The 12,829-nt window shown below is 43.1% G+C and overlaps 1 protein-coding gene across 2 annotated transcripts; it reads left to right on the forward strand.

The window, feature by feature from the left end:
• Positions 1-184: 184 nt before the first annotated feature.
• On the forward strand, positions 185-12,519 carry LOC112249201 (conserved oligomeric Golgi complex subunit 4). Of its 2 annotated transcripts, XM_024418969.2 has the most exons (19): positions 185-373; positions 853-935; positions 1,230-1,344; positions 5,669-5,843; positions 6,536-6,729; positions 6,820-6,925; positions 7,033-7,190; positions 7,282-7,340; positions 7,473-7,606; positions 7,714-7,832; positions 8,031-8,197; positions 8,348-8,513; positions 8,751-8,813; positions 8,898-9,011; positions 9,269-9,361; positions 9,432-9,515; positions 9,627-9,728; positions 10,088-10,216; positions 11,958-12,519. In XM_024418969.2, exons 1-19 carry the CDS (start codon positions 239-241, stop codon positions 12,090-12,092), a joined length of 2,331 nt encoding a protein of 776 aa, XP_024274737.2. In that variant the 5' UTR covers positions 185-238; the 3' UTR covers positions 12,093-12,519. The 2 variants fall into 2 exon arrangements, with proteins under 2 accessions (XP_024274737.2, XP_024274738.2); XM_024418970.2 differs by lacking the exon at positions 185-373 and having other exon boundaries at positions 861-957.
• Positions 12,520-12,829: the final 310 nt, after the last annotated feature.

Below are 12,829 nucleotides of genomic sequence, written 5' to 3' on the forward strand. Positions count from 1 at the left end.
AGTGAATTGCATTTATTGGGAGTTTTGGTGGAGACCTACTGAATTCCAGTACTTCAAGTACAAACATGGCACAGGGAATTGAATGGCAAGATAATGAGAAAGGAATGGCATCAAACAGAAATCCTCATTGTTAAATCCAGCTAAATAGCGACGCCTAGCGGTTCCAGGAAATGTGCCGGTGCAGGTACGGAGCGAGCAAACTGGGAAGTGGCACGTTTTCTGTTTATGTGAAGCAAAGATGGCAGAGAGCAGCCCCGTAGTAGTGAAGCGATGCGATTCTGCATGTGTATCTGCCGTGAGCATGGAGGCTATCTCAGCTCTGACGGAGCTGGATGATCTGGAGCGGGTCTACCAGCAGCTCTGCACCGAGGAGGTGAGAATGCACCCAGCGGGCAGCTGTAGGGATGCAAAGATGTACCCCTAGACTGTGTTAGCATAGCTAGCTAAACCAGAAACATAATTCTCTTGTCATAATATTCTATCTGCCTTATAAACTGGGTGGTTCAAGCCCTGAATGCTGATTGGCCGTATACCACGGGTATGACAAAAAAAATAATACTTGTATACTAATTACGTTGGTAACCAGTTTATAATAGCAATAAGGCACCCCGGGGGTCTGTGGTATATGGCCAATATACCACGGCTACGGACAGTGTCCAGGCACTGCGTGCTTAAGAACAGCCCTTAGCCGTGGTATATTGATTATATACCACACCTTCTCAGGCCTTATTGCTTAATTAACCATTGCCATTATCTATTGAATGCAACCTTTTATGCCTGAAGCCACAGAGAGCTCCCTGTGTGCGTGTGAGAGAGAGAGACTGACAGTCTTTGTGTGTTCATCTACCACAGAAAAAGGTGGAGACTGAGCTGGAGAAGTTGGTTGGGCAGCAGGGGAACATTGACACCAAGATGCTCGCTCTTCAAAGGATGGGGTATGTGTGTGCTCTAGAGAGGGTGAGAGAAGTTTCACTGTCTATGAATACATACCCTACATCCCAATAATCTAGAGAGGTTTCCTTTCCTTATCTCCTTTTCTTCATTTGCACTGGTGTGGAAGAGATGGACTCTGGGAAAAGTGATATCTGGTAGACATTCACCACTAATTTCAACCATTTCCAATCATTATAGATGAAGGAAAGGAGATTAGTTGTGGAAGCTACTGTAAACTATTGAGAGAAATACCATGTCTAATCCAATATCAATTCTCCTGTCACGTTATCCCCCAGGCCCAACCTGCAGCTGATAGGAGGAGATGCCAGTCAGCTGTCTGGCATGATTACATTCACGTGCAGCCTGGCAGAGAATGTCAGCAGCAAAGTCCGCCAGCTAGACCTGGCAAAGGTACTGTCTACAGACACGCTATTTACACCCACATAGACTCACTCACAGAAAGCATGTTTCCATCCACAGTTTTTATGCGAGTGAAGTCATACCATATTTTAAAAATCAGCTGTGATGGAAACAAGAAGTTTCGGTACAATTTTTAAAAATGCAAACAGATCATTTGGTAATTCGACATGGTGGATCTTTTTGTGTCTGTAAAAAAAATAATGTGAGAAATGGCGGGGGAAATGCCTTTATGTGCAAATATTGACATATTTTTGTTTGTATTTATTATGGATCCCCATTGGCTGCTGCTGTGGCCTGTGTACCCTCAGGCCACGACTCTACTACCACATCTACCACACAAAATCCATGTGTACGTGTGTGTATAGTGCGTATGTTATCATGTGTGTGTCTGCGTGTGTCTGTCTCTTCACAGTCCCCGCTGTTCCATAAGGTGCGTTTTTATTTATTTTTTAAATCAAATTTTACTGCTTGCATGAGTTACTTGATGTGGAATAGAGTTCCTTGTAGTCATGGCTCTATGTAGTACTGTGCACCTCCCATAGTCTGTTCTGGTCTTGGGGACTGTGAAAAGACCTCTGGTGGCATGTCTTGTGGGGTATGTATGGGTGTCTGAGCTGTGTGCCAGTAGTTCAAATAGACAGTTCGATGCATTCAACATGTCTCAACACCTCTCATAAATACAAGCAGTGATGAAGTCAATCTCTCCTCCACTTTGAGCCAGGAGAAATGAACATGCATATTATTATTAATTAACATGAATGATTTATTATTATTATTATTATTAATGCATATTATTAATGTTAGTGTACATCCATGTGCCAGCCGTGCTACCAGCCGTGCTACCCTGTTCTGAGCCAATTGCAGTTTTCCTAAGTCCCTCTTTGTGCACCTGACCACATGACTGAACAGTAGTCCACAGTAGTGTTTTGAGATGACTTAGCCATCTGATTCAATGAATGATGGAGCTGAGTTTGCCCTTTTGCCAAACATTTTATTTAAAGTGCTCCAAAGCTTTTTACTATCATTCTTTGTAATTTATCTTTGTTTCATTGTGTAGTTTCTTCTTTTTTATTCAGTTTAGTCACCTGATTTATACATTTGCAGTCCGGTTGCCAATCGGTTGTGCAGCCAGTCTTATTTGTCATTCCTTTTGCCTCATCCCTTTCAACCATACAATTTTTAAATTCCTCATCAATCCACAGAGATTTAACCGTTTTTACAGTCATTTTCTTAATGTGTGCATGCTTATTAGTAACTGGGATAGGCAATTTCATAAATGTGTCAAGTGCAGCATCTGGTTGCTCCTCATTACACACCACGGACAAACAAAAATATTATTTGCATCAACAACATAGGAATCACTACAAAACTTGTGAACTATATTATGCCCAGACTTTGGTATTCTTAGATATGGCTACTATATTGTGATCACTACATCTGATGGATTTGGATACCGTTTTAAAGCTAATTTCTGTAGCATTAGTAAAGATGTGATCAATACATGTTGATGATTTCATTCCTGTGCTGTTCGTAACTACCCTGGTAGGTTGACTGGTAACCTGAACCAGGTTGCAGGCACTAGTTACATATAAGCTTTCTTTTGAGTGGGCAGCCTGATGAAAGCCAGTCAATATTTAAATCACTCAGAAAAGAAACCTCTTTGTTTATATCACATACATTATCAAGCATTTCACCAATATTATCCAGATACTGACTGCACTTGGTGGTCTATAGCAGCTTTCCACCAGAATGAGCTTTAGGTGAGGCAGATGAACCTGAAGCCATATTACTTCAACATTATTTAAGCTACATATGTTAACCTGGGCCATTTTTAGCACTTTTCTGGGATGTTTGATTGTTTTCATTGCTTTACTGGTAAGCTTAGCAGAGGTAGACATGCTCGTGTTAGTTCAGGGTGAGCTGCACACAGTGGACTTCCTACTTTGGCACTCTGGTTCATCGGCACATCGGGTCCCATCCTCCTTATAAAAAGAGCTTTGTTTCCAGAAGGTATATAAATGGTCAAATGTTACACCCAGAGAGCTGCAGTAGTCTCGTAGCCAGATATTGAGGAACCGTTCAATGCCACGATTTAGGGAGGGCAGAGGGCCAGATATTACGGGGCGTTTGCTGGTGTCAAGTAGTGACCATCATATCGAAGTAAACTTGGAGACACGCAATGATATGGTGTGCGGAAATCCAGTTGAAGTCGTAAGTTTACATACACCTTAGCCAAATACATTTAAACTCAGTTTTTCACAATTCCCGACAATAAAATAAAAAAAATCCCTTTCTTAGGTCAGTTAGAATCTCCACTTTATTTTATGAATGTGAAATATCAGAATAATAGTAGAGAGAATTATTTATTTCAGTTTTTATTTCTTTCATCACATTCCCAGTGGGTCAGAAGTTTGCATACACTCAATTAGTATTTGGTAGCATTGCCTTTAAATTGTTTAACTTGTGTCAAATGTTTCGGGTAGCCTTACACAAGCTTCCCACAATAAGGTTAGGTGAATTTTGGCCCATTCCTCCTGACAGAGCTGGTGTAACTGAGTCAGGTTTGTAGGCCTCCTTGCTCGCACACGCCTTTTCAGTTCTGCCCACACATTTTCTATAGGATTGAGGTCAGGGCTTTGTGATGGCCACTCCAATACCTTGACTTTGTTGTCCTTAAGCTAGTTTGCCACAACTTTGGAAGTATGCTTGGGGTCAATGTCCATTTGGAAGACTCATTTGTGACCAAGCTTAAACTTCCTGACTGATGTCTTGAGATGTTGCTTCAATATATCCACATCATTTTCCTACCTCATGATGCCATCCATTTTGTGAAGTGCACCAGTCCCTCCTGCAGCAAAGCACCCCTACACCATGATGATGCTGTCACCCCGTGCTTCACAGTTAGGATGGTGTTCTTCAGCTTGCAAGCCTCCCCCATTTTCCTCCAAACATAACGATGGTCATTATGGCCAAACAGTTCTATTTTTGTTTCATCAGACCAGAGGACTTTCAGGTTATGTCGACTCGTTTTACTGTGGATATAGATACTTTTGTACTTGTTTCCTCCAGCATCTTCACAAGGTCCTTTGCTGTAGTTCTGGGATTGATTTGCACTTTTCGCACCAAAGTATGTTCATCTCTAGGAGACAGAATGCGTCTCCTTCCTGAGCGGTGTGACGGCTGAGTGGTCCCATGGTGTTTATACTTGTGTACTATTGTTTGTACAGATGAACGTGGTACCTTCAGGCGTTTGGAAATTGCTCCCAGACTTGTGGAGGTCTACAATTTATTTTGACTGATTTCTTTTGATTTTCCCATGATGTCAAGCACAGAGGCACTGACTTTGAAGGCAGGCCTTGAAATATATCCACAGGTACACCTCCAATTGACTCAAATTATGTCAATTAACCTATCAGAAGCTTCTAAAGCCATGACATCATTTTCTGGAATTTTCCAAGCTGTTTAAAGACACAGTCAACTTAGTGTATGTAAACTTCTGACCCACTGGAATTGTGATACAGTGAAATAATCTGTCTGTTAACAATTGTTGTAAAGATTACTTGTGTCATGCACAAACTCGATGTCCTACCTGACTTGCCAAAACTATAGTTTGTTAACAATAAATTTGTGGAGTGGTTGAAAAACGAGTTTTAATGACTCCAACCTAAGTGTATGTAAACTTCCGACTTCAACTGTAAATTCTGATGAACTTCACAGGGTGATGAAAGTGCATGGTGATGAGCTTGATGCTCCTTTCCAATAAATATTGAGGGTCTTATTCTGATGACATGATGATCGATGCTTAACTGCTATTTGACTAATAAAAAATATTCTCGCTCTTATCCAAAATAATCTCATGTAGACTAGCCTAGATGTATCTGCAAACTGTTGGCTAGAGCGCACGTGCCAAGACCAGAGTGGGCACATTTGCTATTTAACGCAACAGTTTTTGTGACAAAACTAGTTGTAAATGCGATGGAAACACATTGAACTTTCAATTTTTTTCAGTGCATGACAACTTAAGCGAAAATGTACATTTTGTGTGCACGACATTACCACGCACTGATTTTTATCCGCAATAAATCCGTTTCCCACGGGTGGGGAAATGCATATATCTTCTTAATGCAGATTTTTGAACATTCGAATCGAAATCTGTCGGCAATTGGATGGAAACCTAGCTAATCACACACTTACTGTATGTGTGTACACAAATCAGCATTATAGGCTGTTAACCGAGGGATTAGGATATAAAATGATGTTCCTATCAACTCCAGTAAGTGATATAATGGCGCACTGTTTGTATGTGTGTTAACAGACCCGGCTTTATAAGGTTATCCAGCGGGCTGATGACATCCTGGACCTGAAGTTCTGTACAGACGGCGTTCAGACGGCGCTACACAATGAGGACTATGAACAGGCTGCCGCCCACATCCACCGCTGCCTTTCTCTCGACCAATCAGTCATTGAGCTAAGTCGCCAAGGAGAAGAGAGTAAGGCCCCTATGTTGCACCACAACTCACAACTAGGGTTGTAAAATTACGGGAACTTTTAATAATTTCCTTGATTTTCCAGAAAACTCGGTTGGAATGAGCTGAAAATCCAGAATCCTCCAAACAGGATTTCTGGAAATGCAGGGAATTAATTGAAAGTTCCCGTCATTTTGCAACCCTACTCACGTCACACTTGCTGATAGTGCAGGGGTGAGTAATCATTTTGTATCGAGGGCCGCATCGGGATTTCTAAATTCAACCGAGGGCCGCAGTTGTTTTGGGATCGATTTTGTTTTGTCAAAATAAATGATTATTAGTTATTTAAAAATCGAAAGGTCCATTATCATTTCTACATACTTTCTATCTGGTTCTAGACGTTCATATTTTGTAGGGATGCACCAATGTGGGATTTTTTTATTTGATGACCTTTTAACCATTCTAGCACAGATACAAACTGCAACCAAGTTTCTATGTTCATAAGAGTAATAAGAAAATATGTCAAATGACTTGAATATGGGAAAGGTGTAGAACATTTTTGAATTTGGATCATAAAGTTACTGAAAAGCATTGGAAAGTTCAGGAAATCAGGGAAGCACATCAGGTAATGTGCAGAAAGTAAGATCTGCATTGCTTTCAGTTTTTGTCACAGTCCCTTCTAACGTGTTCTGTGGGGTCTTTGATACTATTTTCAGGCAGTGCTGTGGACGCTAGCCTGGCCATGCTTCAAGAGGCAGAGCAGCGATTGAAAGTCCTGGTTGTGGAGAGACTTGAGGAGGCTGTTACCAGGGGTGATCTGGCGCAGGTGGAAAGATTCTTTAAAATCTTCCCTCTGCTTGGCCTCCACGATCAAGGCCTGGCTCGCTTTGGCCAGTACCTCTGCAGCCAGGTGAGTGGCGTTGTCCATGCAATAGTGTGTGTGTGAGCGTTAATGCTTGTCCATTTGGTTTATCTTCACAGTCATCTTTTTCTCTCTCAGCTGGCCTCTAAAGCAGATGAGAACCTGCTCTTGGCTGTGGGAGGAGAGCTGGGAGAGAGGAGAGCTGCCCTGGTCTTTGCTGACACCCTGACTCTGCTGCTGGAGGGTGAGAGACTGACCATAATGTCTTTTTAGACATGTCTGTAAACGTGTTGGTTTGTGTGTATGTATAGGAAAATAGAATTGGTGGAAAATATTTAGTGTGTGTTTCAGGCATAGCTCGTGTTGTGGAGACCCACCAGCCCATCGTAGAGACGTACTACGGTCCAGGCTACCTGTATACTCTCATCACTCACCTGCAGCAGGAGTGTGACCGACAGGCCCAGAAAGTAGTTGACAAGTTCATCCAACAGAGAGACTACCACAACAAGGTCTGTGTGTCAATTGCATTCAATTAATTAGATCTTTCAATTACAGACTAAAGTAAGAAAGTGTTATTAAATTGAATATCTCTGCTTGCAGTTTCAAATCGTCCAGAGCAGCATGATGAAGAGTGTGCCCACTGAGAGGATTGAACCCAGGTCAGTGTGACAGTTCAGCTCACTTTATTTCAACAGCATTACTCAATGTCATCTTTTGGTGTAGAGGACAATGCATGTGTACTATGCGTATTTATGTTGCGTTTCACCTGTGTTTCACCTGTGTGTGTGTAGGGAGCTGGATCCTGTATTACTGGAAGTCACTCTGATGAATGCCAGGTCGGAGCTTTACTTAAGATTCCTGCGCCGTCGCATGATGGCCGACTTCGAGGTTGGGGATGCTACGGCAACACCTGATATCGTCCAAGGTAAGACACCCAGCACACACACACACTCAACGTACACACTTATAAAACCCTGTACACACGTTGTTGACTGTGTTAGTAAGTTTGGTTGTCTTTGTTTCTTGCTACAGAGCACAAGCATAATGTGGAGAAACTGCTGAAACACTGCATGCTGGGCCAGCTCATGCAGGAGCTGATTGGCTACTACATTCCAATGGAGGAGTACTACATGAGGGAGACCGTCAGCAAGGTTAGCCACCACTTCTAACTATACAGCAGGGGTTTCATTTATCCCTGAATCAGCCCATCATTAGAAGGAAAATAATGAAAACCAGCAATGCTGTCGACCTCAAACCCTGATTTGATTACCATTGATACACAGTATACATATGTAACCACTCAATAGTAATAATGATTATATTAATTCCCTTTGCCCCTCTCTTCTTAGGCTGTAGCAATGGATACATATGAGAAGGGTCAGCTGATGTCCAGCATGGTGGATGACTGTTTCTACATTGTGAAGAAGTGCATCAGCAGAGCCCTGTCCAGCTCCAGCATTGACTGCCTGTGTGCCATGATCAACCACTCAACCTCAGTGCTAGAGTCTGACTTCAGGTAGACAGTAGTAGACACACAATCAATCATTTGAACGCTCATTTGAATCTCCTCCTAGCTCTCACACCTTCCTTTTTCTCTCCATCTTCCACCAACCCATGCTTCTCTCTCCCACCTTCTCCCCCCCCCCCTTCTCTCTGTCTCGCTCAGGGAGGTGTTGTATAATAAGCTGAGGCAGGGCTTCCCTGCGACCACGCTGCAGGACATCCAGCGTGGGGTGAGCAGTGCAGTGAGTCTGATGCAGAGCAGCCTGCAGCAGGGCAAATTCAACAACCTCGGCATCGACAGCGCAGAGGTCGCCAAGGCTGCCTTCCTGGTGAGGGACTTGTGTACACACACAAACACTGACCGACACACAAACACTGACCGACACCGCCAAACTGAGCATTGAAAGCACAGAAAATGCCAAGGCATCGTTCCTGGTAAGAAACACACACAGTCTAAAACACAAACCGGTCACAGAGAGCACACTAAGGCAACATTCCTGATGATAAACTCGGAACAGACAACAGACACATAAATTCACTCACACCCATCTTTCTTTCGATCCCAGGTGACTCTGAATAATGTGGAGGTGTGTAGTGAGAACATCACCACTCTGAAGAGGAACCTGGAGGTGCTAAAGAGTAACATTTCAGTAAGACACATTATGTATAGTATACCACAGATAATGACATTTTCCTCTCTCTCTCTTTCTCAGAGTGATTGCTCCAAGTTGTTCACTCAGGGGGCGGGATCAGGAGAGCAAGCTAAGATTGACAGCTGTCTGTCAGACATGGTCAACACATCCAGCAAGTTCAAGGATCTCTTGCAGGTTGGAGGATGCAGAAGTATACTCAGATCAGAGAGACACATGATCTGTCTCTGTGCAGTTGTGTTAAGGGGGTCTTTGACCTCATTTTGCAAGTAATACTAGTAACAGTAGTAGTGCTAGCAGCAACATTTATTTGTAAGTCACAGTGATAAACTGAATTGTGTACCAATTTACATGCATAGACAATATACAACTACAAAACGTCACCTGTGTGTCTAATCTGTATGGAGTAGAACTAACTCAGTTGTGACCCTCAGGAGGGCCTGACGGAGCTGAACACCACAGCCATCAAGCCTCAGGTCAAACCGTGGATCAGCAGCTTCCTGTCCATCTCACACAACATAGAGGAGGTACAAAAACACACACACTAGGCCACACCCTTTCCCCCCCAGTGTGTGACTGTACTGTTTTCTTGTGCAGGAGGAGTTTAATGAGTACGAGGCCAACGACCCCTGGGTCCAGCAGCTCATCGTCAATCTCGAGCAGCTCATGGCAGAGTTCAAGGTAACCATCGTTCTGCTTAGCTTCAGGAATAAATATCTTACATTAGCATTTTAGAAACTATTTATTTTCTCTTCTCCCCCTCTTTATAATCTCTCTGTCTTGTTCTCTCAGGCGGGGCTCTCTTCAGTTATCTATGACACACTGACCAGCCTCATGACCAGTTTGGTCTCCATGGAGATGGAGAAGACCGTCCTGAAGTGCACCTTCAGCAGGGTGAGATATCCCAAGCGTGGCCACAGGGTGGCATCACACCTACCGCATGCACATCTGTGGTGTAATGATGAGGCCCTCTTTTAATGTTTTATTTATGATTCCAGAAGGATGGTAGATGAAGCTTCTTTCCCCTTGGCATCTGCCTCTTTAGACGGTGTGTGTGCTGTAATTTAGTGCAAGGATACTAAAGCATTTTATTGCAGGCCACGTATCCCCTCTTTCTTTTTCTGGGATGTTCTCTGTTTGATCCTTTGATCATTTTTGATGTGGTCTTTGTTTAAATATTTAATTGCTGGTCTGGACACCTTTGTTCAGTTTCATGCTCTTGATTTGAACCCCTTATTGCACCTGTCTCTTAGCTGGGAGGGCTTCAGTTTGATAAGGAGCTGCGTTCTCTGGTGGCCTACCTCACTACTGTCACCACCTGGACTATTAGGGACAAGTTTGCTCGGCTGACTCAGATGGCCACCATCCTTAACCTGGAGCGGGTAATCTGCAGTATACACACTCACACACATTTCTCAACCCACAAGCAATCCTCAACCCAGACACAATCACATAGTGGGGCCACATACGGTGCATTCGGAAAGTATTCAGACCCATTTACTTTTTCCACATTTTGTTACACTACAGCCTTATTCTAAAATGTATTAAAATATTTATGATTTATGGGATATCCCATAATGACAAAGTGAAAACATGTTTTTAGAAATGTTGCAAATTTATTTTAAAAAATATATAAAAAAACAGAAATACCTTATTTACGAAAGTATTCAGATCCTTTGCTATGAGATTCAAAATTGAGTTCAGGTGCATCCTGTTTCCATTGATCATCCTTGAGATGTTTCTACAACTGTATTGGAGTCCACCTGTGGTAAATTCAATTGATTAGACATGATTTGGAAAGGCACACACTTGTCAATGTAAGGTCCCACAGTTGACAATGCATGTCAGAGCAAAAACCAAGCCATGAGGTCAAGGAAATTGTTTGTTGAGCTCCTAGACAGGATTGTGTCGAGTCACAGATCTGGGGAAGGGTACCAAAACATTTCTGAAGATTTTAAGGTCCCCAAGAACACTGTGGCCTCCATCATTCTTAATTGGAAGAAGTTTGGAACCACCAAGTCTCTTCCTCGAGCTGGCCTTCCGGCCAAACTGAGCAATCAGGGGATAAGGGCCTTGGTCAGGGAGGTGATCAAAAACCCAATGGTCACTGACAAAGCTCCAGAGTTCCTCTGTGGAGATGGGAGAACCTTCCAGAAGGAAAACCATCTCTGTAGCACTTCACCAATCAGTCCTTTATGGTAGAGTGGCGAGACTGAAGCCACTCCTCACTAAAAGGCACATGACAGGCCACTTGGAGTTTGCCGAAAGACACCTAAAGGACTCCCAGGTCATGATAAACAAGATTCTCTGGTCTGATGAAAACAAGATTGAACTCTTTGGCCTGAATGCCAAGTATCACATCTGGAGGAAACCTGGAACCATCCCTACGTGAAGCATGTGGGAATGTTTTTCAGCGGCAGGGACTGGGAGACTAGTCAGGATCGAGGGAAAGATGAACGAAGCAAAGTACAGAGAGATCCTTGGTGAAAACCTGCTCCAGAGCGCTCAGGACCTCAGACTGGGGAGAAGGTTAATCTTCCAACAGGACAACGACCCTGAGCACACAGCCAAGACAACGCAGCAGTGGCTTTGGGACAAGTCTCTGAATGTCCTTGTGGCTCAGCCAGAGCCCGGTCTTAAACTCGATCGAACATCTCTGGCGAGACTTGAAAAGTTCTGTGCAGCGACGCTCCCCATCCAACCTGACAGAGTTTGAGAGGATCTGCAGAGAAGAATGGGAGAAACTCCACAAATACAGGTGTGCCAAGCTTGTAGTGTCATATCCAAGAAGACTTGAGGCTGTAATCGCTGCCAACAAAGTACTGAGTAAAGGGTCTGAATACTTATGTAAATGTATTATTTCAGTTTTTTATTTTTAATAAACCTGTTTTTGCTTTGTCATTATGGGGTATTGTGTGTGTGTGTGTGTGTGTGTGTGTGTGTGTGTGTAGATTGATGAGGGGGGAAACTATTTAATCAATTTTAGAATAAGGCTGTGGAAAAAGTCGAGGTCTAAATACTTTCCGAATTCACTCTATTTACCACTGACCTCTCATTTTGTACTTTCATGTCTCTGTATACACAGGCCTGTTCTCAGAACTGTGTATGTTTTTGTGTTTCTAGGTAACAGAGATCCTGGATTACTGGGGCCCGAACTCTGGTCCTCTAACGTGGCGTCTGACCCCAGCGGAGGTCCGGCAGGTTCTGGCGCTCCGCATCGATTTCCGCAGTGAGGACATCAAGAGGCTCCGCCTCTAACTCTGCTACCCAGAGACTGTGCTGGTGCACATGTTACATGGGACTAGACTCATGCTGATTGGTCTTTGAGGAAAAAGAGGAATGTGCAGGTGGATCCCCTGAGAGGAAGTCCCTGCTGCTTCTGACCTCTGCTGGCATCATAGGAGGAGGAAGAGGTTGCCCCTAACTACAGATACAGGGATAGATATTTGTTTAACCCCCAAATGGTTGCAGTTAGGTTTGAGGGTAGTGAGATCTGATCCTAGATCTGTAGTTAATGCTACTTCTAATTCTAGCGGCCTCATACAGCCAATCAAAGCTAGGAGTAACAGCAGTAATGGAACTATGGGATTGTGGAACAGTGGGATTATGGATTTGAGCCCTTTGGCTTGGATTAATAAATATTATGTAACATATTAAATGTAAAATATTAAAGTGTTCTCTCGAAGATGTCTTTTTTGTCATTAATTTATATTGAAAGCCCAGCCCTTTAACGGAATCCATCATATTGAAACGGGGCACGCAGGGACAGATGAGTGCTATACTCTCTGGCGGAGAGGATCTCGCCTATGTTTTCTGACACTGAAATGACCCAGTAATGAACATCGCATCCATCAAACTAACAGAACCAGGTCAGACGGCTGATCTAGACTCATCATTCAATATATAAATAACACATTTTAATTGATGACCACTATCTTAGAAAATGGAATTCTGTTGATAGCTGCTACTTTCAAATATGTCCTGACATGATGTTC

This window comes from Oncorhynchus tshawytscha, linkage group LG04 (genome assembly GCF_018296145.1).
Source record: "Oncorhynchus tshawytscha isolate Ot180627B linkage group LG04, Otsh_v2.0, whole genome shotgun sequence".
Lineage (NCBI taxonomy): Eukaryota > Metazoa > Chordata > Actinopteri > Salmoniformes > Salmonidae > Oncorhynchus > Oncorhynchus tshawytscha.